Source organism: Manis javanica, chromosome 7 (assembly GCF_040802235.1).
Source record: "Manis javanica isolate MJ-LG chromosome 7, MJ_LKY, whole genome shotgun sequence".
Taxonomy (NCBI): domain Eukaryota; kingdom Metazoa; phylum Chordata; class Mammalia; order Pholidota; family Manidae; genus Manis; species Manis javanica.
Genome location: NC_133162.1, coordinates 23,885,626 through 23,911,198, shown reverse-complemented (window position 1 = coordinate 23,911,198; position 25,573 = coordinate 23,885,626). Strand labels below are relative to the sequence as shown.

General features: G+C 52.9%; 1 protein-coding gene and 1 long non-coding RNA gene across 2 annotated transcripts in view; both read right to left on the bottom strand.

Annotated features, from left to right (window-relative positions):
* LOC118968886 (glutathione S-transferase omega-2-like) overlaps positions 1-23,489 on the bottom strand; it is a 63,194-nt gene extending 39,705 nt beyond the window's left edge. Inside the window, exon 1 of the mRNA XM_073240468.1 lies at positions 21,819-23,489. Within this exon, the coding sequence (XP_073096569.1) occupies positions 21,819-21,874 (56 nt within the window). The 5' untranslated portion in view covers positions 21,875-23,489. The remainder of the gene's footprint in view (positions 1-21,818) is intronic.
* Positions 1-25,573, bottom strand: part of LOC140850354 (uncharacterized) — a 139,106-nt gene that overhangs the window by 88,782 nt on the left and 24,751 nt on the right. The gene's annotated exons all lie outside the window — the stretch shown is intronic.

Here is a 25,573-nt window from a genome sequence, read left to right as displayed (position 1 = left end):
GCCTCTTTGGGCTTTAAGGGCTCCCCTCTTGGGTCATCTCTAGTAAGCCAGTCTCCAGGAGCCCCAGAGCCAAGGAGGTGTGACTCGCATGGGCTTTGGAGTAAGGCATGGGCTTTGGAGCAGGGCTGCATCCTGACTCCCTGCTCAGTAGTTGGATGTTCTCTGTATTTGGGCAAATGTTCTATTCCAAGCCTCAGTTTCATCATTGGCAAAATGGGAATAACCCTTTGTAGGACATGCATAGGTAGTGCTGAGCACCGTGCCTGGCACAGACCCGTAATCCAGGTAGTAGTAGCGTCTCAAGACAACAGTGGTCAATGAAGGATCTATATTCTCTACTGGATTGGGCCCCCAACTTCCCCATCCGTGCCACTGCTCCCTCCTCTAAAGCTTGGGTAAAGGGCAAGGCACTGGGGAGCCAGACTGCCCCAGATGATGAGAAGGAAGGAGTTACCGGTTCTCTTGCGCTTGGTTTGTTCAGAGTGGAGGACAAAGCTGCTTGTCCTGACTTTTTGGCCACCTCTTGGAAAGGGAAAGTCAGGTTTGACGCATGTCCTGCACAGGCAGCCAGAGGGGACAGAGAGGAGGGAAGGTTTTCTAGAAGAGGAAGGAGGGTCATTTTGGAGTGCCCGAGAGGTCTGCAGGATCCTCCTCAGCGGTTTGGGGGTCTGTGAATATTTCCTGTAGAACGTGCATCCCCCCTCCATCTGTGTGGCCTACTCTGTGACATCAGTGGAATGCAAGCACCTCACAAGGGACATCACTGTTGCCAAGGCAACCCCTTCACCTCAACGTAGACAGAGAGGAACAAGAAGCACCCTTCACCTCAAGGTAGACAGGGAGGAACCAGAACCACCCTTCACCTCAAGGTAGACAGGGAGGAACAAGAAGCACCCCAACTGTAAGACGCCTACTGAAGGGAAGGTGCACAGGAGGAGTACCACAGGTGTGTCTGGCAGAGAGTGGGCAAGGGAAAGAGGGCAGATGGAGGGTCTTCAGGCCTTGGGGTCGGCCGCAGGGAATACAGTACAGAGCAGTGCAGACAGCTGCAGCCTTGTTTAGTTCTCTGAGCTGCGACCTGGAACAAAGCACAGCTCCTTCCAGGGCCTCTGGCAGCTTCCATGGCTCTGAGCCTCCTTTCTACAGCCTGAATGTGACGGGAGTAGGGGAAGAGCAGTCTGGAGCCGTGACGGGGAGATCAGAAAAGGGGCTTTCCCTTTTTCACCCTCACCCCCAAAGGAAAGTGAGACAAGGATGCTCATGTCCTTACTGGATGGGTGGGGAGGTTCAGGGGGTCAAAGAGAGCCTTCATTCTGTAATGAAGCAAGTATTTATCGTGCACCTATGATGTGCAAGGTGCTGTGCTAGCGATCTGGTGGCCTCATGGAGTTGTGAATGCACACCAAGAGAAGGAATGCCTGGAATCCACTGCCCCAAGAGTAGGCGCCAACTGGAAATGGAAGCAGGGTCTCAGAGCAGCTCTAGCAGGCTCCTAGACATCTAGGTGGGTTAAATGAAACCTGCAGGGTCCCTTCCTCCCAGGTAGTTCATGCAGTAATTCGGAGGTGTTTGACATATGCTCGAGGTCTGGGGAGTGGTGGTAGATAGGACAACCAAGGGTGTCAACTGTGTCCTGGAAAATGGAAAACTTGGCTGGAAGCAGAAAGCAAGGAAAGAAAGAGCAAGTCTGGCTTTGATAGCTGATGGGAGACTGAGACTCAGCATCTAATGTCTTTCCTAATTAATCACTGGGTGGAGTGGGGTGGCAAATCCAGTTCAGGGCCTGGCATGAGGGTGATGAGTAAGTGCCTTCTGGTATGATGTGTGTGGTGGGATGGGGGAAACCACAGCTATGCAGGGCCCCTCACCTAAGCAGAGACTGTCCCCAGGAGTGGAACAAGGTGGAGAGGGTCCAGGCAGCTTCCCACCCCCCAGTCCCTACGTGTGCCCTCTTCCCTTCCCCATCCAGGTCCTGTTCACCCACAAATGTCCTTCCCAAGCTCATTCAGGAAACCTTTCCCAAAACTCCATTTCACAGCTCCATTGTGTATGATCACTTACTTTCTACCCTTTATATCTCAGCATTTAATTGGCTGGAACAGAGTAGAGCATATTACTACTACAGTCTATAGGAGGTATTTTAAACAAACTAAGCTTCTCAGCTACTAAGATGTATTGCTGTCCCCTGGGCAGGGCCAGCTGGTGCCCAGCAGATTTCCCACTAAGGGTGGTGTTTACCTGGGTCATGTCTCCTGTCCCAGGGTCTGGCTTTTAGCTGTGCCCACTCAGAGAAACTTTACCTACACTATTTTCCGGATAGTTTGGACTTGGGCTACTGAGCCACCTCAACAAGTTCCCAGAAGTGGGTGTACAAAACAGAACGCTAGTTTATCAATTTGCAAGGAGACTTTGTGAACATCATGCAGACTAGAAGATAAATGTTCCCTGTGTCCTGGGCAAGCCACATGGGAACCAAAGATGAGAAGGCAGCTTATGCTTGGCAAGGCTGGCGCTGGAGCAGAGCAGGAGGAGTCAGGGAGTGAGGTCCAATAGCGGGGGCTGTGCGCATTTCTGTGGTGCTCTCCCCAGTGGACAGGTACCAGCCAGGTAGGCCAGTACCTCAGTCAGTCTGGCTTGTGCATCTCTTTGGCCAGTGTCTCAGGGGCAGGGTTTCCTTGGTAGCATTTCTCCTTTTCCTCTTTCATAATTTTGTGATTTTTATTTTATTTACTCATTTTGTTTAGTGTTTTATAAGCATTGTCTCCCAGTTACACAGAATTGCATTTGCCTAAGTTGAGTAACTCCTATACAGTTTCAGGATTGGTGGGCCAGGCCACAGGGGTTAATGCTTATGCAAATCAAGAAGATGGTTAGGTGGCCCAGATGGGTCAGCAGGAAGCCAAGCACAGAGCAAGGAAACATGGTCCCTATCTGAGCAAATGCTTGGGAAAGTGGAAGGGCCGTGGCTGACCACTTACTGCAGCCCCAGCGTGCGCATGCTGTGAAGCCGTCCTAAGGTCGTGCTTGCTTTGGCTGCCTCAGGCCAGCTGGCAAGGCCAAACGGCCTCTTTGGGCTTTAAGGGCTCCCCTCTTGGGTCATCTCTAGTAAGCCAGTCTCCAGGAGCCCCAGAGCCAAGGAGGTGTGACTCGCATGGGCTTTGGAGTAAGGCATGGGCTTTGGAGCAGGGCTGCATCCTGACTCCCTGCTCAGTAGTTGGATGTTCTCTGTATTTGGGCAAATGTTCTATTCCAAGCCTCAGTTTCATCATTGGCAAAATGGGAATAACCCTTTGTAGGACATGCATAGGTAGTGCTGAGCACCGTGCCTGGCACAGACCCGTAATCCAGGTAGTAGTAGCGTCTCAAGACAACAGTGGTCAATGAAGGATCTATATTCTCTACTGGATTGGGCCCCCAACTTCCCCATCCGTGCCACTGCTCCCTCCTCTAAAGCTTGGGTAAAGGGCAAGGCACTGGGGAGCCAGACTGCCCCAGATGATGAGAAGGAAGGAGTTACCGGTTCTCTTGCGCTTGGTTTGTTCAGAGTGGAGGACAAAGCTGCTTGTCCTGACTTTTTGGCCACCTCTTGGAAAGGGAAAGTCAGGTTTGACGCATGTCCTGCACAGGCAGCCAGAGGGGACAGAGAGGAGGGAAGGTTTTCTAGAAGAGGAAGGAGGGTCATTTTGGAGTGCCCGAGAGGTCTGCAGGATCCTCCTCAGCGGTTTGGGGGTCTGTGAATATTTCCTGTAGAACGTGCATCCCCCCTCCATCTGTGTGGCCTACTCTGTGACATCAGTGGAATGCAAGCACCTCACAAGGGACATCACTGTTGCCAAGGCAACCCCTTCACCTCAACGTAGACAGAGAGGAACAAGAAGCACCCTTCACCTCAAGGTAGACAGGGAGGAACCAGAACCACCCTTCACCTCAAGGTAGACAGGGAGGAACAAGAAGCACCCCAACTGTAAGACGCCTACTGAAGGGAAGGTGCACAGGAGGAGTACCACAGGTGTGTCTGGCAGAGAGTGGGCAAGGGAAAGAGGGCAGATGGAGGGTCTTCAGGCCTTGGGGTCGGCCGCAGGGAATACAGTACAGAGCAGTGCAGACAGCTGCAGCCTTGTTTAGTTCTCTGAGCTGCGACCTGGAACAAAGCACAGCTCCTTCCAGGGCCTCTGGCAGCTTCCATGGCTCTGAGCCTCCTTTCTACAGCCTGAATGTGACGGGAGTAGGGGAAGAGCAGTCTGGAGCCGTGACGGGGAGATTAGAAAAGGGGCTTTCCCTTTTTCACCCTCACCCCCAAAGGAAAGTGAGACAAGGATGCTCATGTCCTTACTGGATGGGTGGGGAGGTTCAGGGGGTCAAAGAGAGCCTTCATTCTGTAATGAAGCAAGTATTTATCGTGCACCTATGATGTGCAAGGTGCTGTGCTAGCGATCTGGTGGCCTCATGGAGTTGTGAATGCACACCAAGAGAAGGAATGCCTGGAATCCACTGCCCCAAGAGTAGGCGCCAACTGGAAATGGAAGCAGGGTCTCAGAGCAGCTCTAGCAGGCTCCTAGACATCTAGGTGGGTTAAATGAAACCTGCAGGGTCCCTTCCTCCCAGGTAGTTCATGCAGTAATTCGGAGGTGTTTGACATATGCTCGAGGTCTGGGGAGTGGTGGTAGATAGGACAACCAAGGGTGTCAACTGTGTCCTGGAAAATGGAAAACTTGGCTGGAAGCAGAAAGCAAGGAAAGAAAGAGCAAGTCTGGCTTTGATAGCTGATGGGAGACTGAGACTCAGCATCTAATGTCTTTCCTAATTAATCACTGGGTGGAGTGGGGTGGCAAATCCAGTTCAGGGCCTGGCATGAGGGTGATGAGTAAGTGCCTTCTGGTATGATGTGTGTGGTGGGATGGGGGAAACCACAGCTATGCAGGGCCCCTCACCTAAGCAGAGACTGTCCCCAGGAGTGGAACAAGGTGGAGAGGGTCCAGGCAGCTTCCCACCCCCCAGTCCCTACGTGTGCCCTCTTCCCTTCCCCATCCAGGTCCTGTTCACCCACAAATGTCCTTCCCAAGCTCATTCAGGAAACCTTTCCCAAAACTCCATTTCACAGCTCCATTATGTATGATCACTTACTTTCTACCCTTTATATCTCAGCATTTAATTGGCTGGAACAGAGTAGAGCATATTACTACTACAGTCTATAGGAGGTATTTTAAACAAACTAAGCTTCTCAGCTACTAAGATGTATTGCTGTCCCCTGGGCAGGGCCAGCTGGTGCCCAGCAGATTTCCCACTAAGGGTGGTGTTTACCTGGGTCATGTCTCCTGTCCCAGGGTCTGGCTTTTAGCTGTGCCCACTCAGAGAAACTTTACCTACACTATTTTCCGGATAGTTTGGACTTGGGCTACTGAGCCACCTCAACAAGTTCCCAGAAGTGGGTGTACAAAACAGAACGCTAGTTTATCAATTTGCAAGGAGACTTTGTGAACATCATGCAGACTAGAAGATAAATGTTCCCTGTGTCCTGGGCAAGCCACATGGGAACCAAAGATGAGAAGGCAGCTTATGCTTGGCAAGGCTGGCGCTGGAGCAGAGCAGGAGGAGTCAGGGAGTGAGGTCCAATAGCGGGGGCTGTGCGCATTTCTGTGGTGCTCTCCCCAGTGGACAGGTACCAGCCAGGTAGGCCAGTACCTCAGTCAGTCTGGCTTGTGCATCTCTTTGGCCAGTGTCTCAGGGGCAGGGTTTCCTTGGTAGCATTTCTCCTTTTCCTCTTTCATAATTTTGTGATTTTTATTTTATTTACTCATTTTGTTTAGTGTTTTATAAGCATTGTCTCCCAGTTACACAGAATTGCATTTGCCTAAGTTGAGTAACTCCTATACAGTTTCAGGATTGGTGGGCCAGGCCACAGGGGTTAATGCTTATGCAAATCAAGAAGATGGTTAGGTGGCCCAGATGGGTCAGCAGGAAGCCAAGCACAGAGCAAGGAAACATGGTCCCTATCTGAGCAAATGCTTGGGAAAGTGGAAGGGCCGTGGCTGACCACTTACTGCAGCCCCAGCGTGCGCATGCTGTGAAGCCGTCCTAAGGTCGTGCTTGCTTTGGCTGCCTCAGGCCAGCTGGCAAGGCCAAACGGCCTCTTTGGGCTTTAAGGGCTCCCCTCTTGGGTCATCTCTAGTAAGCCAGTCTCCAGGAGCCCCAGAGCCAAGGAGGTGTGACTCGCATGGGCTTTGGAGTAAGGCATGGGCTTTGGAGCAGGGCTGCATCCTGACTCCCTGCTCAGTAGTTGGATGTTCTCTGTATTTGGGCAAATGTTCTATTCCAAGCCTCAGTTTCATCATTGGCAAAATGGGAATAACCCTTTGTAGGACATGCATAGGTAGTGCTGAGCACCGTGCCTGGCACAGACCCGTAATCCAGGTAGTAGTAGCGTCTCAAGACAACAGTGGTCAATGAAGGATCTATATTCTCTACTGGATTGGGCCCCCAACTTCCCCATCCGTGCCACTGCTCCCTCCTCTAAAGCTTGGGTAAAGGGCAAGGCACTGGGGAGCCAGACTGCCCCAGATGATGAGAAGGAAGGAGTTACCGGTTCTCTTGCGCTTGGTTTGTTCAGAGTGGAGGACAAAGCTGCTTGTCCTGACTTTTTGGCCACCTCTTGGAAAGGGAAAGTCAGGTTTGACGCATGTCCTGCACAGGCAGCCAGAGGGGACAGAGAGGAGGGAAGGTTTTCTAGAAGAGGAAGGAGGGTCATTTTGGAGTGCCCGAGAGGTCTGCAGGATCCTCCTCAGCGGTTTGGGGGTCTGTGAATATTTCCTGTAGAACGTGCATCCCCCCTCCATCTGTGTGGCCTACTCTGTGACATCAGTGGAATGCAAGCACCTCACAAGGGACATCACTGTTGCCAAGGCAACCCCTTCACCTCAACGTAGACAGAGAGGAACAAGAAGCACCCTTCACCTCAAGGTAGACAGGGAGGAACCAGAACCACCCTTCACCTCAAGGTAGACAGGGAGGAACAAGAAGCACCCCAACTGTAAGACGCCTACTGAAGGGAAGGTGCACAGGAGGAGTACCACAGGTGTGTCTGGCAGAGAGTGGGCAAGGGAAAGAGGGCAGATGGAGGGTCTTCAGGCCTTGGGGTCGGCCGCAGGGAATACAGTACAGAGCAGTGCAGACAGCTGCAGCCTTGTTTAGTTCTCTGAGCTGCGACCTGGAACAAAGCACAGCTCCTTCCAGGGCCTCTGGCAGCTTCCATGGCTCTGAGCCTCCTTTCTACAGCCTGAATGTGACGGGAGTAGGGGAAGAGCAGTCTGGAGCCGTGACGGGGAGATTAGAAAAGGGGCTTTCCCTTTTTCACCCTCACCCCCAAAGGAAAGTGAGACAAGGATGCTCATGTCCTTACTGGATGGGTGGGGAGGTTCAGGGGGTCAAAGAGAGCCTTCATTCTGTAATGAAGCAAGTATTTATCGTGCACCTATGATGTGCAAGGTGCTGTGCTAGCGATCTGGTGGCCTCATGGAGTTGTGAATGCACACCAAGAGAAGGAATGCCTGGAATCCACTGCCCCAAGAGTAGGCGCCAACTGGAAATGGAAGCAGGGTCTCAGAGCAGCTCTAGCAGGCTCCTAGACATCTAGGTGGGTTAAATGAAACCTGCAGGGTCCCTTCCTCCCAGGTAGTTCATGCAGTAATTCGGAGGTGTTTGACATATGCTCGAGGTCTGGGGAGTGGTGGTAGATAGGACAACCAAGGGTGTCAACTGTGTCCTGGAAAATGGAAAACTTGGCTGGAAGCAGAAAGCAAGGAAAGAAAGAGCAAGTCTGGCTTTGATAGCTGATGGGAGACTGAGACTCAGCATCTAATGTCTTTCCTAATTAATCACTGGGTGGAGTGGGGTGGCAAATCCAGTTCAGGGCCTGGCATGAGGGTGATGAGTAAGTGCCTTCTGGTATGATGTGTGTGGTGGGATGGGGGAAACCACAGCTATGCAGGGCCCCTCACCTAAGCAGAGACTGTCCCCAGGAGTGGAACAAGGTGGAGAGGGTCCAGGCAGCTTCCCACCCCCCAGTCCCTACGTGTGCCCTCTTCCCTTCCCCATCCAGGTCCTGTTCACCCACAAATGTCCTTCCCAAGCTCATTCAGGAAACCTTTCCCAAAACTCCATTTCACAGCTCCATTATGTATGATCACTTACTTTCTACCCTTTATATCTCAGCATTTAATTGGCTGGAACAGAGTAGAGCATATTACTACTACAGTCTATAGGAGGTATTTTAAACAAACTAAGCTTCTCAGCTACTAAGATGTATTGCTGTCCCCTGGGCAGGGCCAGCTGGTGCCCAGCAGATTTCCCACTAAGGGTGGTGTTTACCTGGGTCATGTCTCCTGTCCCAGGGTCTGGCTTTTAGCTGTGCCCACTCAGAGAAACTTTACCTACACTATTTTCCGGATAGTTTGGACTTGGGCTACTGAGCCACCTCAACAAGTTCCCAGAAGTGGGTGTACAAAACAGAACGCTAGTTTATCAATTTGCAAGGAGACTTTGTGAACATCATGCAGACTAGAAGATAAATGTTCCCTGTGTCCTGGGCAAGCCACATGGGAACCAAAGATGAGAAGGCAGCTTATGCTTGGCAAGGCTGGCGCTGGAGCAGAGCAGGAGGAGTCAGGGAGTGAGGTCCAATAGCGGGGGCTGTGCGCATTTCTGTGGTGCTCTCCCCAGTGGACAGGTACCAGCCAGGTAGGCCAGTACCTCAGTCAGTCTGGCTTGTGCATCTCTTTGGCCAGTGTCTCAGGGGCAGGGTTTCCTTGGTAGCATTTCTCCTTTTCCTCTTTCATAATTTTGTGATTTTTATTTTATTTACTCATTTTGTTTAGTGTTTTATAAGCATTGTCTCCCAGTTACACAGAATTGCATTTGCCTAAGTTGAGTAACTCCTATACAGTTTCAGGATTGGTGGGCCAGGCCACAGGGGTTAATGCTTATGCAAATCAAGAAGATGGTTAGGTGGCCCAGATGGGTCAGCAGGAAGCCAAGCACAGAGCAAGGAAACATGGTCCCTATCTGAGCAAATGCTTGGGAAAGTGGAAGGGCCGTGGCTGACCACTTACTGCAGCCCCAGCGTGCGCATGCTGTGAAGCCGTCCTAAGGTCGTGCTTGCTTTGGCTGCCTCAGGCCAGCTGGCAAGGCCAAACGGCCTCTTTGGGCTTTAAGGGCTCCCCTCTTGGGTCATCTCTAGTAAGCCAGTCTCCAGGAGCCCCAGAGCCAAGGAGGTGTGACTCGCATGGGCTTTGGAGTAAGGCATGGGCTTTGGAGCAGGGCTGCATCCTGACTCCCTGCTCAGTAGTTGGATGTTCTCTGTATTTGGGCAAATGTTCTATTCCAAGCCTCAGTTTCATCATTGGCAAAATGGGAATAACCCTTTGTAGGACATGCATAGTTAGTGCTGAGCACCGTGCCTGGCACAGACCCGTAATCCAGGTAGTAGTAGCGTCTCAAGACAACAGTGGTCAATGAAGGATCTATATTCTCTACTGGATTGGGCCCCCAACTTCCCCATCCGTGCCACTGCTCCCTCCTCTAAAGCTTGGGTAAAGGGCAAGGCACTGGGGAGCCAGACTGCCCCAGATGATGAGAAGGAAGGAGTTACCGGTTCTCTTGCGCTTGGTTTGTTCAGAGTGGAGGACAAAGCTGCTTGTCCTGACTTTTTGGCCACCTCTTGGAAAGGGAAAGTCAGGTTTGACGCATGTCCTGCACAGGCAGCCAGAGGGGACAGAGAGGAGGGAAGGTTTTCTAGAAGAGGAAGGAGGGTCATTTTGGAGTGCCCGAGAGGTCTGCAGGATCCTCCTCAGCGGTTTGGGGGTCTGTGAATATTTCCTGTAGAACGTGCATCCCCCCTCCATCTGTGTGGCCTACTCTGTGACATCAGTGGAATGCAAGCACCTCACAAGGGACATCACTGTTGCCAAGGCAACCCCTTCACCTCAACGTAGACAGAGAGGAACAAGAAGCACCCTTCACCTCAAGGTAGACAGGGAGGAACCAGAACCACCCTTCACCTCAAGGTAGACAGGGAGGAACAAGAAGCACCCCAACTGTAAGACGCCTACTGAAGGGAAGGTGCACAGGAGGAGTACCACAGGTGTGTCTGGCAGAGAGTGGGCAAGGGAAAGAGGGCAGATGGAGGGTCTTCAGGCCTTGGGGTCGGCCGCAGGGAATACAGTACAGAGCAGTGCAGACAGCTGCAGCCTTGTTTAGTTCTCTGAGCTGCGACCTGGAACAAAGCACAGCTCCTTCCAGGGCCTCTGGCAGCTTCCATGGCTCTGAGCCTCCTTTCTACAGCCTGAATGTGACGGGAGTAGGGGAAGAGCAGTCTGGAGCCGTGACGGGGAGATTAGAAAAGGGGCTTTCCCTTTTTCACCCTCACCCCCAAAGGAAAGTGAGACAAGGATGCTCATGTCCTTACTGGATGGGTGGGGAGGTTCAGGGGGTCAAAGAGAGCCTTCATTCTGTAATGAAGCAAGTATTTATCGTGCACCTATGATGTGCAAGGTGCTGTGCTAGCGATCTGGTGGCCTCATGGAGTTGTGAATGCACACCAAGAGAAGGAATGCCTGGAATCCACTGCCCCAAGAGTAGGCGCCAACTGGAAATGGAAGCAGGGTCTCAGAGCAGCTCTAGCAGGCTCCTAGACATCTAGGTGGGTTAAATGAAACCTGCAGGGTCCCTTCCTCCCAGGTAGTTCATGCAGTAATTCGGAGGTGTTTGACATATGCTCGAGGTCTGGGGAGTGGTGGTAGATAGGACAACCAAGGGTGTCAACTGTGTCCTGGAAAATGGAAAACTTAGCTGGAAGCAGAAAGCAAGGAAAGAAAGAGCAAGTCTGGCTTTGATAGCTGATGGGAGACTGAGACTCAGCATCTAATGTCTTTCCTAATTAATCACTGGGTGGAGTGGGGTGGCAAATCCAGTTCAGGGCCTGGCATGAGGGTGATGAGTAAGTGCCTTCTGGTATGATGTGTGTGGTGGGATGGGGGAAACCACAGCTATGCAGGGCCCCTCACCTAAGCAGAGACTGTCCCCAGGAGTGGAACAAGGTGGAGAGGGTCCAGGCAGCTTCCCACCCCCCAGTCCCTACGTGTGCCCTCTTCCCTTCCCCATCCAGGTCCTGTTCACCCACAAATGTCCTTCCCAAGCTCATTCAGGAAACCTTTCCCAAAACTCCATTTCACAGCTCCATTATGTATGATCACTTACTTTCTACCCTTTATATCTCAGCATTTAATTGGCTGGAACAGAGTAGAGCATATTACTACTACAGTCTATAGGAGGTATTTTAAACAAACTAAGCTTCTCAGCTACTAAGATGTATTGCTGTCCCCTGGGCAGGGCCAGCTGGTGCCCAGCAGATTTCCCACTAAGGGTGGTGTTTACCTGGGTCATGTCTCCTGTCCCAGGGTCTGGCTTTTAGCTGTGCCCACTCAGAGAAACTTTACCTACACTATTTTCCGGATAGTTTGGACTTGGGCTACTGAGCCACCTCAACAAGTTCCCAGAAGTGGGTGTACAAAACAGAACGCTAGTTTATCAATTTGCAAGGAGACTTTGTGAACATCATGCAGACTAGAAGATAAATGTTCCCTGTGTCCTGGGCAAGCCACATGGGAACCAAAGATGAGAAGGCAGCTTATGCTTGGCAAGGCTGGCGCTGGAGCAGAGCAGGAGGAGTCAGGGAGTGAGGTCCAATAGCGGGGGCTGTGCGCATTTCTGTGGTGCTCTCCCCAGTGGACAGGTACCAGCCAGGTAGGCCAGTACCTCAGTCAGTCTGGCTTGTGCATCTCTTTGGCCAGTGTCTCAGGGGCAGGGTTTCCTTGGTAGCATTTCTCCTTTTCCTCTTTCATAATTCTGTAATTTTTATTTTATTTACTCATTTTGTTTAGTGTTTTATAAGCATTATCTCCCAGTTACACAGAATTGCATTTGCCTAAGCTGAGTAACTCCTATACAGTTTCAGGATTGGTGGGCCAGGCCACAGGGGTTAATGCTTATGCAAATCAAGAAGATGGTTAGGTGGCCCAGATGGGTCAGCAGGAAGCCAAGCACAGAGCAAGGAAACATGGTCCCTATCTGAGCAAATGCTTGGGAAAGTGGAAGGGCCGTGGCTGACCACTTACTGCAGCCCCAGCGTGCGCATGCTGTGAAGCCGTCCTAAGGTCGTGCTTGCTTTGGCTGCCTCAGGCCAGCTGGCAAGGCCAAACGGCCTCTTTGGGCTTTAAGGGCTCCCCTCTTGGGTCATCTCTAGTAAGCCAGTCTCCAGGAGCCCCAGAGCCAAGGAGGTGTGACTCGCATGGGCTTTGGAGTAAGGCATGGGCTTTGGAGCAGGGCTGCATCCTGACTCCCTGCTCAGTAGTTGGATGTTCTCTGTATTTGGGCAAATGTTCTATTCCAAGCCTCAGTTTCATCATTGGCAAAATGGGAATAACCCTTTGTAGGACATGCATAGGTAGTGCTGAGCACCGTGCCTGGCACAGACCCGTAATCCAGGTAGTAGTAGCGTCTCAAGACAACAGTGGTCAATGAAGGATCTATATTCTCTACTGGATTGGGCCCCCAACTTCCCCATCCGTGCCACTGCTCCCTCCTCTAAAGCTTGGGTAAAGGGCAAGGCACTGGGGAGCCAGACTGCCCCAGATGATGAGAAGGAAGGAGTTACCGGTTCTCTTGCGCTTGGTTTGTTCAGAGTGGAGGACAAAGCTGCTTGTCCTGACTTTTTGGCCACCTCTTGGAAAGGGAAAGTCAGGTTTGACGCATGTCCTGCACAGGCAGCCAGAGGGGACAGAGAGGAGGGAAGGTTTTCTAGAAGAGGAAGGAGGGTCATTTTGGAGTGCCCGAGAGGTCTGCAGGATCCTCCTCAGCGGTTTGGGGGTCTGTGAATATTTCCTGTAGAACGTGCATCCCCCCTCCACCTGTGTGGCCTACTCTGTGACATCAGTGGAATGCAAGCACCTTACAAGAGACATCACTGTTGCCAAGGCAACCCCTTCACCTCAACGTAGACAGAGAGGAACAAGAAGCACCCTTCACCTCAAGGTAGACAGGGAGGAACCAGAACCACCCTTCACCTCAAGGTAGACAGGGAGGAACAAGAAGCACCCCAACTGTAAGACGCCTCTTGAAGGGAAGGTGCACAGGAGGAGTACCACAGGTGTGTCTGGCAGAGAGTGGGCAAGGGAAAGAGGGCAGATGGAGGGTCTTCAGGCCTTGGGGTCGGCCGCAGGGAATACAGTACAGTGCAGTGCAGACAGCTGCAACCTTGTTTAGTTCTCTGAGCTGCGACCTGGAACAAAGCACAGCTCCTTCCAGGGCCTCTGGCAGCTCCCATGGCTCTGAGCCTCCTTTCTACAGCCTGAATGTGACGGGAGTAGGGGAAGAGCAGTCTGGAGCCGTGACGGGGAGATTAGAAAAGGGGCTTTCCCTTTTTCACCCTCACCCCCAAAGGAAAGTGAGACAAGGATGCTCATGTCCTTACTGGATGGGTGGGGAGGTTCAGGGGGTCAAAGAGAGCCTTCATTCTGTAATGAAGCAAGTATTTATCGTGCACCTATGATGTGCAAGGTGCTGTGCTAGCGATCTGGTGGCCTCATGGAGTTGTGAATACACACCAAGAGAAGGAATGCCTGGAATCCACTGCCCCAAGAGTAGGCGCCAACTGGAAATGGAAGCAGGGTCTCAGAGCAGCTCTAGCAGGCTCCTAGACATCTAGGTGGGTTAAATGAAACCTGCAGGGTGCCTTCCTCCCAGGTATTTCATGCAGTAATTCGGAGGTGTTTGATATATGCTCGAGGTCTGGGGAGTGTTGGTAGAAAGGACAACCAAGGGTGTCAACTGTGTCCTAACAAAGACGAGAATCCCCCAGTGTGAGTGTCAGAGGTGAGTGGACAAGGGCCAGCTGTCTCTCCTGCCAGGTGCCCTGCTGCTGGACTCAGTCTGTGATATCAGGAGGCGGAGCTCAGATTCCCTTCTGTTTACTGGTTTTAGTAACAGCTAGTATCTGATAATATTCAGTCTACTTTCAGACCCTCAGGTGGAAGTCTCTAGAAAAAACACAAAGCCCATAATTCTCAAATGTCTCACTTCCCGGTCAGTAACACAGTGGAAGGAGGGCTCAGCTTTGAAGCTCTCCTGGGCTGCTCCTGCTTTCTTCCAGGTCATTTCCCTGCACCAGACACAGGACAGTCTCCTACCAGACTGCCTCAAGCCAAAGGGAAGGTGTCATCATTTTGGCCCTGCTTGTTGGTACAAAACCACATGCTCCGAACAAACTGTTCTCCTGGGAACCCGCTTCAGTAGGCTTCTTACTAGCAGTTACTGGACCTGCCTGAAGTTCAAGAAAAGGTCCTTTGCTGAGATTGGTTTCAGGGTCGCCGAGGAGGCAGGACTGCATGTGTGTGCTGGAAAGGGAGAGAGTGGGGATGCCTTGGCCCTGCCACTGTGTGCCACCCCAGAATGCTCCCAGGGCATCCATACCATATCCTCCCTGATGCTTCACCACAAAATGCACCAGCCAGGATCAGAAGACCCCTCACTCCCTTTCTCTAATCCACTGCAGAGAAGGCTGCCCCGTGCTGTTGGCTAAAAAGCCATCTCACATATCCCAGGTCATACTCCCAGAACCTCTGGGCAGAAGGAGCCTCAAGTTCAAACCTCATTCCCTGCTTCATGCCCATATTTCTCCTAAATTGTCACCCGCCTTTCCCTAAACAATACCAGGAAAGTCCATAGACACACGACTGATGTTTCACAGATACCAGGTCGCTGAGCGCAGCATCATGGCAAGACCAAAGGCTTGAAAGTTGGACAGTCCTGGGTTCAAATCCTGGCTCTGTGATGTTGCGTAAGTGGCCTCAGCTGCTCTGTGACTCAGTTTCCTTATGTGTAAAATGAGGACAGTGCCTCTTTCAGAGGTTTCCTTTGAGGTTGATACATGTAGCATCTTGCACAATGCTTAAATCTCAATAAATGAGGTGCATTGTTTGTTATTTACTAAACCCTCCCACGGGGTGCTGGGGCCATGTGACTTGTCTGGTTTTCTCCAGAAAGAGAGAATTGCTCATCACTCTACCAATTGCTTCTCTGTTGCTTCTCTTAGTTTGCCCTGTAATCCCCCATTTATCTTCAGATTGTGTAAGACTCTCAAGGAAGAAGGTATGTGTCAAGAGGAGAAGCGGCAGGGGGGTCAGATAAACTTTCTGTCAGGGTTCATTCCCAGGTCATTTAGTTGGTAATATTGCTAGTAAGTCAGCCTGCAGATAGATGAAGGCCCTCCAGACCTAAAGTGGCCAAGGGCTGTGTCTGGGAGGGTTTTTTGCTCACATTTCCCAAGGAACTCAACCACTGTAAGCACTTTGTCTGACTTCCACATGCCTCCCAGGAAAAAAAAAACGCTTAGAAGTTACATAATCTAAGAATTCCATTCCATTTCCATTTCAAATTCCTGCTTCTGGGAGTAAAAGCAATGAGGTGAGGTTTTTTTCCTAGTCCTGACTCCATTCATTCATTCATTCAGCAAGTATTCTTGGAGCGCCTGCATCTTTAATGCCAGGCATCAGAGATGAACACTGGTTCCTCCTAGGTGCTCAGAAATTGTGGAGCTGTCAGTGTGGATGCTGCCAGATGGGAGAGAGGGAGCTGTGAACGTCCCAGGTGCCACGTTTCCTGCTTCCCTCTGTGGCAGCCCCTGGAGCCTTTAGGAGGAAATGGGCAGGTGGAGGAGGCAATTTAGCAACAGCCCTGGGCTTCTGCACCTGGGCAGGGATGTTGGTCGCCTCTTCTTCCCAGAGGAGTCCCTGTGATGCTCCCAAACAGGATTTAACAAATCAAAGAGACCTGCCCTTGTCACTAATACCAATGTCAGTCACATCCTGTACAGAGCACGGCCATGCAACTACCATGCCATCAAGTAGGTACTGTTGTCACAAGTGGGACAGTCAGGATTCAGACTCAGGCCTTCTGATTGCAGAGTTTGGCCCATTCCTTCCCTGCTGTATGCTAAGCCTCTGCAAAGTGTTAAGCTCTTCTGAGCGGAAGACCTTTGGGCTCTTTCCTTCTGGGTGGCTTTGGAGCAGGAGTTATATCCTGCAACTTGTAACTTGGTGGCAGGCAGGGCTGCTTGCTGCCCAGCCTCACTCACGTGTACCTGTAGTTTAGGGACACCTCCTGTGTGCCGGGTGCAGCCTCGGCAGAGCAAAGGCATCACTCCACCCCCGTGGCTGGAAAACCTTGTGATCGTAGGTTGTTATTTTGTGTAGTCACAGAAAGTGTGACTGCATTCATGGATGATCCTGGGGGTACTTTTGCTGACTGTTCCTGGCCTTGTGTCTAGGTGCTCTGCTTTCCAAGGAGAAAGAGAACTGGTTTGATCTGACCAATGGGGCCCTGGTGTGGGAGTGCAGGCTGACGCCTGGCTCTGTTGTGTGGCCCAAGCAGCCCAGAGCACAAGCAGAGAAGCCAGCCACAAACCCTGACGTTTTTTACAGCTGGGTTGGCCTCCCTCTTGCCTTTGTGTCTCTTGCTGTCCGCCTTTATTAAGATGAAAGAGTTTTTAGATCTTTGCAGGCATAGAACATGAGTATGTGAGTGTGTGTGTGTGTGCGTGCGTGTGAGGCCTAGAGGGCTTCCCTTCCTCCCCACCCCTCTCCCTCTCCCCAGCCCAGCTGGGGCCCAGCCTTTGTGTCAGGTACTGCCCAAGCCTCAGGGGACCACAGTGGGAGAGAGCCTAGGATTGCACTGTTTAGGGGCTAGCATCCCTCTAAGACAGGAAGTAAGAGGCAGGGGGTGGGCAGTGGGGTGGGGAGGGCTGGTGGGGAAACTGGCCTTTTGCTGTGGCTGTGGAAAAGCCCTGGGGGCCGTCCTCCCTGTGCCTGAGAGGCCAGGTTGACTTTCTGAGCTGGTCTCTTTGTTCCCATCTAGGGGTCACAAGGAAGGTGGTGCCAGCAGTCTGTTTAATTCCTTCCATCCCCAGCTCATCTGTGAGAGGGGAAGCGGGTGGCCAAGGGAGGGCTTTGTCTCCACTTTGTTTCCCTTTGTATTTACTCCCTGGTTCCTACTCCACCCCCTCCAGTCCCTCCCCATGAAGCCCCTTATTGCTGTTGTCTGGAGCCTGCTTTCCTCCTGCCCTCCCCTCCCCACAGTGAAAGTGTGGCTGTTCTTGGCATTCGCTACTCTTCGTGGAGGCAGGGGTCAGAGAACAGAGTGGGGGGGAAGAATGGGGGCAAGTTTGGGGAGTCCTGGTACCCCTGCCCTGAGATGGATGTTAATATTTCCTCCTCGTTGGTGCTCTGAGGGTGAGATGGAGCCTCGCGCTGCTGGAAATTACTAGAAATACTAGCTTAAGCCAAGCCAACATCAGAGTGCACATGAGGGCTGCTTCGCTGTGAAAAATGGTTAGACTGCATTTGTATCGTTAACATGCTCCCGTGATTTCATGTCTAGAAACCCAAGGTGGGAATCTCTCAGGGTCATGGGAGGCCTCCTGGTGCACACTCGCTGCAGGAAACACATCCTTCCTGAGAACGAAGGGCATTTGTAAAGGCCTTCTTTTGAGAACCAGTCTCCGGAGTACAGGATTTAAGCGCTGGTTGGGCCTCAGTGGAATGAGCAGGCAGCCCTGCTTTTGGACTCCTTCAGACACTTTGGGGATGTCCTGACAGACAAGTCCACCCGGGCCCTGGACGAGCTCAGTACCTAGGAAGGCAGTGGGGTGAGAGCAGACCCAGGCAGCTCACTATGATGAAGGGGCAGGACGGGGGCCCGGGGGCCGGTGGGTCTGGAGGGGCATCGAGAAGTGCGTGTGGCTCCTCGGCTCTCTGCCTACTGGTGAGACCTTGAGCTTCTGCTCAGCCTCCACGCCTTGGGCTGCTGCGCAGGTGCAGCAGCTAAGGATGGGGAGGTGGTTAAGCCTTTGTAGGGTGCCTGCTGTGTCTGGACACATATCTGCACAAGGCCCCAGATGCTGTGCTGAGTGGCTTAGTAAATATGCCATCTCCCTCCCTTTGTTCTTCTGCCCCTTACAAGAAAGAAGCATTTGTCTCAGGAGTTGGGGGTTGGGGAAGGGTCGGGAAGGCTCTTGTGCTCCCTGTGAGGACCCCTGGGTGTAGGGTGTTCGCTTCAGAAATGTGAGGTGTGACATGGTGGGGGAGTATATGAGGGGTTCAGGGAACGCTCGATAATCTGAAGTGGCCAAGCAGGTGGGAAGGGAACTGAGGAGACCCCTGTGGCATGCTGGGGCCAGGCCTTGAACATTAGGCTTAAAGCTCTGACCTAAGTCCCTTGGAAACAGAAACCCACTGAAATGGGGAAGGGAGACCTCCAGGGCCAAGGAGGCTACCTGGGGTGGCCGGGAATTATGAGTGCTCAGAGGAGCTGATTCCAAAGGCCCACGCCACTGCCAGTAGGATGGGGAGCGCCGTCAGTATGGAACCCCCAGGCTGCAGAGACTGCCAATGCCAGGTAGAAACGGGACAGTCAGTGGGGAAGCTGGGTGACAGGAGGTTGCATCTCACTCTCAGACTGCATTAGTGCACCAGGGCTGCCAGAACACAACAGAAATGTCTCCCCGCAAAGTTCTGGAGGCCAGAAGCCTGAATTCAAGGTACCCACAGGGCCATACTCGCTCCTAAGACTCTACGGGAGAATACTTCTTTTCCTTATCCAGCTTCCCAGGGCTCCAGCCATCCCTGGGCTGTGGCAGTATTGCTCCAGCCTCTACTTGCGACTTCTCTCGCCTTCTCCTCTTTGCCATTTTTTCCTATTCTGTCTCTTTATAAGGATACTTACTTGGATTAAGGGCCCATTGGGTAATGCCAGCTGAGCTCATCTAAAGGTCCTCAATTTAATTACATCTGTAAAGATGCTTCCTTCCAAATAAGGTCACATTCAAAGGGCCTGGGTGTTAGCACATGGACTTACCCGTGCAGTGACGGTTGCATTTGAGGTGCCCAGGGAGAATAATGAGAGAAAAGGGGATGTAGGCCTGGACTCAGGGCTTTCAGGGGAGCCCTTCCTTGTCTCTGTGAGCTCAGGCTTCCTTGTCGTCCCTTAGCCTCTGCAGCACCAGGCCTCAGTATGTCTATCTCTCTGTCCCAAGACACTGATTTTCCTCGACGCCCTGCAGGTCAGGGCCTCTGCAGTGGGGAAGTCAGGCATCATGGACAGAAGGACGCTGTGTCCCTCCTGGGATATTGATGGCTTCCCTGCCTTCTCCATCCCTTGCTTGTCAAGGGACATGCATGAGCTGCTTATGGAGGAGCTGGGACAGGAAGGGTGTAGGCTCTCCCACCCCCGCTGGTAGAGTCCTGGCCTCTGTCCTTCCTGCATCTGGGCTGGCCAGCCGCATGACCCAACTCCAGAGGACAGGGTTGGCATTCTGGTGACATTTTGGAAACTCCGTCTTCCAAGAGTGAGCCTGGGGAAATTTAATGCCTTCAGGGGTGTGACCGGAGTGCTCTGTGAATCTGGCCAGTGTGGCCATGTGACAGCAGAGCTGCAGGACCTCACCTTAGTGAGGAGGCCACTCCTCTCACAGTGTGCACTTTCCCACAGGCTCCACCTCGGCCGGGCGTGGGGCAGGGGTCTCCTCTCTGCACACGCTCTCTCTCTGCCTTCCTCCCACCCTCACAAGGGCCCAGTCTTGCTCCCTGGGTCCTGCTGAGCCCAGGTCTCTGCTCCGTCAGTCTGGGGTCTCCCAGAGGGGCAGTGGGGTCTGGTTCCCCAATCCCTGGGTCCGTAGACGGTAGTACCGAGTACTCCCTGGTGCTGTAATACCCATTAGACTACAAGGTCTCTTAGTCCCCAGAGAGGCCGCAGGGAGGGCTTTCATGTAGCCCCTAGCACAGGCCTGGCACACAGGCCTCATAATGCTGGTAATGATCATTCTGAGGGCGGCTACTGGGACCAATTGGGAGACACTGGAGCAGAGTCAGGACTGGGTCTGGGGAGAAGAGTCAGGTCAGAGTGGGGGTGTTTCAGAGGTGGATGCAATGGGAATAGCAAGTAGCAGTATCACTGAGGAGGACCAGTGAGGAGGGTCCAGGGTCAAGGGCAGCCTTGAGGAATGCTTGGAGGGGTGGGGAGCCGCAGGGACTGGAGAGCAGACATGGGGAGGGCGCCGTAGACTGGGCCTGCAGGCTGTAGGTGGCACACTGACATATTTTATTTGGCTCACATGATTTTTAAAGAATTTTTGCAATAGCAGTGACATTGTAATATTGGGGGATTTTGATAATCTAGATTTCTGGCTTCTCATAGAAAAAAAGATGCTATTCTTGGTGCACAGAACATGTGATGTGGTGGCTCTGCCCCTTTGATAAAGCATGTGTGACCCAGCTGACCCCATCCCTACCAGTTGGATCTCCAGCCCCTGCAGCCTTGCCCGTTTTCTGCAGGGGTGCTCCCCTCCCTGGCATTAGACATTACAACCCCTGCCCCCAGGAGGTGTGACTTGAAAGGAGGTATGGGAGGGAGCCCAGTGGCTTTGAGGACTGTAGTCCTGAGGAAGGTGAGCCTGGCTGGAGGCCACGACAGGTTCTGCCCAGTGAGTGTGGTTTGGAAGGTGACTGGGCAGGGGGAGGGGCGGCTGCAGAGATGCTAAGGGCAGGAGGGGCTGGGGGCCCGGAACCACACCTCCTACCCACTTTCTCAATTTGTTGTTGTTCCTCTTCCTTCCTCTTTCCTCTCTTCCTTTTTTGCCTGCCCCTCCCTCTCCTACCCAGACCTGAGGCCTGCCATAGTCCCCTGACCCCTCCCTGTCCCTGTTTGGGGTCCCTCAGCCAGAGATGCCCAGTGGTAGCACTATGGCCTTGCCCTTGCTGGGGCGTGGGCCGGCTCTGCAGGGCCCTTCTCCATCCCAGAAGGGCGGGAGCCAATCATGTCGAGTGGTAATGTGTCCAGAGCTGCCCTTACTGAACCATTTGAGCTGAGTCTGCCTGTCCCCTGGCCCTGAGTTAGGTGAAGAGGAAGGCGTTTGTGGAGACATCACTCCCACAGCTGGCCATCTCCTCCCAAGTGGGTGCTAAGTCAACTCCTGCTGATTTAGGGGCTCCTGAGCATGCCAGCCCCAAGCCTGGTGCCCTGGAGGAGGCAGGAAGATGTTCAGCCTCTGTAGCTCCCTGGAACTGGAACTGCGAAGGCAGGGAGGGACTGGTGGGTGACCTGACACAGTAAAGAGCAGAAAGGTGGCCTGAGCTGCAGGAGTTCAGGCAAGGGGGCGGGCTCCCCAGAGGAGGGGCCTTGGCGCCGGCCCTGAATGACGATGGGCGGGAAAGCTGGTCCGACTCCAGGGCGGGCCACGGTCTCCACTACCGAGAAGCGTGGAATCGGGGATGAGGCAAGATAGGCCAGACCGTGGGAGAAGGGCCTCACCGCGGCTTTAGACAGACTGTTCATGGGGCCCAAACTCCAACACCAAGATTCAGGGTCATACTCGTACTCTGCATTCTTATAGTCCTGCTTCTCCAAGGCTAGAAAGCTTGGAGGACAGCAGACCTGAATGGTTTTGGTGGACACTCCGGGCAGTGGTGCCTGGGAGGTGCCACCAGGCAGGAAGACTTGGCAGGGCTCACATATCCCCTGGCAGAGCAGAGGGAGGGGAACCCACTCACTGCAGACAGGGAGTTTGAGAAGCCACCCAGTGGACTTCCTCAGCAGTCTCCTTACAAGGTAGGGATATTGTAAATGCCGAACTGATGTTCTGAAAATTAAATGGCAAAACACACACAGAGAACTTAGCTTCCTAAATGTAAACGCCACTACTGATGAAAATGGCTTACCTTTCCCCACTCCTCTTCCATCTGGGTGGGAGACCCTGAGGGGGTCCATAGGTCATGTCCAGCCCTCCAGGATCACTTCCACCCACCCTCCCAGTCAAGCATGTCTTCTGTTTAGGCCTGTTTCCTCATCTGTAAAAAACGGGGCTTAGATTAGTACAGCTCTAAACTCCGACTTTCGTAGATGTCTGCTTTTATTTCCCCAAACAACTATACCGCGTTAGCTGGGACTGTGAAACTCCAGCTCCAGGCCAGGTGCACAGTCGGGCTTCAGCCCAAACTTATCAACAGTTTGGTCTCCCTTGGCCCCTTCTTTCTCAGAAGGCCCAGAATCTAAGCAGTGGGAAAGGGACACAGCAACCCCATGGGGCCAGAACTACAAGTGCCACCAACCCACCTCCTTTTTTCCATTTCATAAAGAAACACATCAGCTGCTCCTTTTAGCTCTGAAGATGACGCCAGGGCCAGGGCTGCTTTTTGCTGTTGTCATGAGCAGAGCTAATGGCATCCGACAGGCTGGGTGTGGGACAAACCTTCAGCAAGCTCCAGAATCTGGGCTGCAGCGACACTGTGGGAAACCCACCTCCTCCTCCCTGGAAGGCTGTCTGGCTTGGGCAGGGGTAGATTGCAGACTTCAGTGAGCATTAGAACCACCTGGTGGGCTCATTAAACACACAGATGTTGGGCCGCAGCCCTGGAGTTTCTGAAGGTCAGGTCTGAGATTGCATGTGGAAATTTGCATGCCTAGCAAGTTCCCAAGATGCTGGTACTGTTGAGTTGGGGACCACATTTAAGAACTGCTGTCCCAGGGGGCCTACAGGGCTGCTGAGAAATGGGTCCTGGGTGCCCCTTCTGCGGAGGCCACTGAGCCAGCCCTGGGTGGGGGCAGGTGGATGATAGAGCTGAAGGGGGGTGGATGAACACTTTGTGGTGCTGGACACAGGCTCACAGTGCTCCCGGTTTGCTGTGGGAATTCTGTCTGGAAGGAGGTAGACATGGAACCAAGGGCTTGCACACCCAGATCTCCCCATCAGGTGGACACAGGGACAGTCTATAGACGAGGGGTCCCCAAAGAACAGAAAAGAAACTCTTCCTCTGCATTTTCATGGCCTGTTGCCTCCCCACGGGGGCTATGGTGTTTTTCCTGCTGAGAATCCGGCTGCACTCATCTCTGGGCCCTGCAGCACCAGCACAGTGGAAAGAACCTGGGCTTGGCAGGTGGAAGCAGACACAACAGAATGACTCTCAGCCCAGCTGTGCCTTTTCTAGTTGTGTGACTGGAAAATTACTTGGTCTTTTGGGCATCTGTGGAACTGGGATAACACCCACTGCTGAGGTTACAGGGTCACATACCCAGCACATCCTTGTGAAGGCTTGATAAACAGAAGTGTGCTGCTGTTAGACAACTCTCAGTGACGTTCACTGAATAAGGCTCTGGTGGTAGTGTCGAGGGGCTCTGGGGTCCCCAAGGATGACAGACCCCAAGGACGGGAGATTTAGATGTTTGCTCCGGGACCTGGGACTTCTGGCCAGGCACAGAGTAAGGGTCTGAACAGCCAATGGTCTGGGCTGACCACCTGCACCCCTCTGCCCAGGGCAAACAGAGGCTACCCTCTTACCCAGCGTCTGCTGCCCCAAGACGCTGGCCCTTTGCCAGGCTAAGTTTAGCTGTGGCCTGCATGGACCTCCCCATGCTCTGTGGGCAGGGTGAGGGTGGAGAGTAACTAAGCAGATTTCCTGTGGGCTTCCTGGCAAGCAGACATACAAAAGCCCTGGGAGTGACCCAGGTTTATTTTCAAAGCCAAACCCACTGGACGTCTCAGATCACATGTGTGGAGCAGCCTTGTTAGAGATGAGAGCTTGGACCAAGGCAGAGGTAGACTGGGGAAGAGGGTGTGCATGCGTGTCCACGGTTTTGTGGGAGGCTCCCAGCTACCTGCCCTGTCCCTGTGGTCTCCGTAAGTCAAACCACCCGGATTCTGTTCCCTCGTTCTTCTGCGCTCCCTGGCCCCCAGGACAGTGTCCATGTGACTTAGTCTGGGGAGGGGAAACAGGAGGATTCAAACTCAGCACCATCTGGTAAGCAGTGAGCAGCCACCCGTTCTGCATATGCTAAGGTGCCATGAGCAAGCCAGCCAGTGAGTGCAAAGTTAGAAGGAGCAAAATGGCAGCTGGGATCCCATCTGATCCCAGGGAGGGAGCCGATGATTTAGAAGTTGAGGATGGAGTCAGAGGGAACTGCACCTCCAGGAGTATCCAGAGCTCTGAAGGCTTCCGCAGCTGTGGCGGGCAGGGTTGGTGGAGTGACGTGCCAAGGGGCAGCACCCTGGGAGGGGCACCGTGTGCTTTCAGAAGCACTTCTGAGCGTGTGTTCCTCTGTGCCCCAAGGACTTGGGCAGGGCTGGCATGCTTGGAGCGTGAGAAAACAGAGACCCACGTGGGCTGAAGGTGAGCTGGTTTTGTAGGGTGCCTGCTGGGACTGAGCTCTGAGCTCAGCACCTGACAGGGGTTACCCCCTAAGCCAGCCTTCCTGTGAAGGGGGGCCTGCTGTTAGCTCCCTCTCACAGGTAAAGTGCCGGAGCCCTGGGAAGCTAAGTGACTCACCCACAGCCTAGGCCTCTTCCACTATGTGGCCTCATTTCCCTCAGGCCCCCATTGTCTTGTCTGTAACCCTACTATTGTCAGTGTTTCTGGAGCTTCCTGTGTCTTTCCAGAGTACTTCCTAGGGCCATCTGTGTGGCAGTCACCAACCCCTGAAGGCAACTTCATCTGCATATTCCCATCCCATCACAGCTATCCTTTTATGAGAAAATATACGCAAGGGGCAAGCATTTTGCTAAGGTCTTTATATGCATTACCTCATTCAAGCTTTACCACAGCAGGTGTTTTATTCCCATTTTACAGATGAAAAGACTGAGATGCTGGGCAGTGGAGTGGTTTCTCCAAGGTCACATATCTCATAGGTACACATGCTAGGTTCCAACCCAGTTTCTCTCCCCTCCAGAGTCCTCTTAGCCCCTTGCACACACAGTTGATTGCTGCATGTGGCTTGGAGTCTGAAGTCTTGAGCCTTGCCTGCCCCAGTACAAGGAGGCCTTTACAGCCCTTCATCCACCAGCACCCTAGGGAGTGGCAAGCATCAGTGGCCCTAGGGAGGCTGTCAGAGAGGAGAGGGACTCCCCAGGCATAGGGATTGGAATAGCACCTTACCCCGGTCGGTGTCATCCTACCTGGAGTTAACATGGCAACTGACCTCCTGGCTGGGAGTTCCCAAGGGCTATTATGTGACTTGTCAGGACCTGCTGTGCCTGAAGGTGGCTTCATTTGGTATGGGGGCTCCAAAAGGTCTCAAAATCCACAAGTTATCTCCAAACTGGCTGCTGACTGGTATTCTAGAATGAGTATGCCACACCTGTGTCTTAACGTTCTGCTCCACATTGATGAGCCGGCCTTGGCAGCTTTGCTGCGGACCACTCTGGCAAAACTTTCCATTGATGTTTCACTAATGTAGAAGCCAGGGCTGACCTGTTTCTGCAATTATCTAGCAAGCTGCTCCTTGTCTCAGGGAAGAAAAGCTGGCTGGCTGCCCCCTGCATGTTTTCCCCACCCACTCCCTTTCCAGTCTGGTTTCCTCCACTTTCTCCTGTCCTCCGTTTCCTCCTCAAGTGGAAGCACAAAAGTGCCTCAGAGTTCACCTCTGAGGCCTGGATATTTCTGAATTCTGCTGTTGCTGGACCTCCCTTCCACCCAGCCCTCTT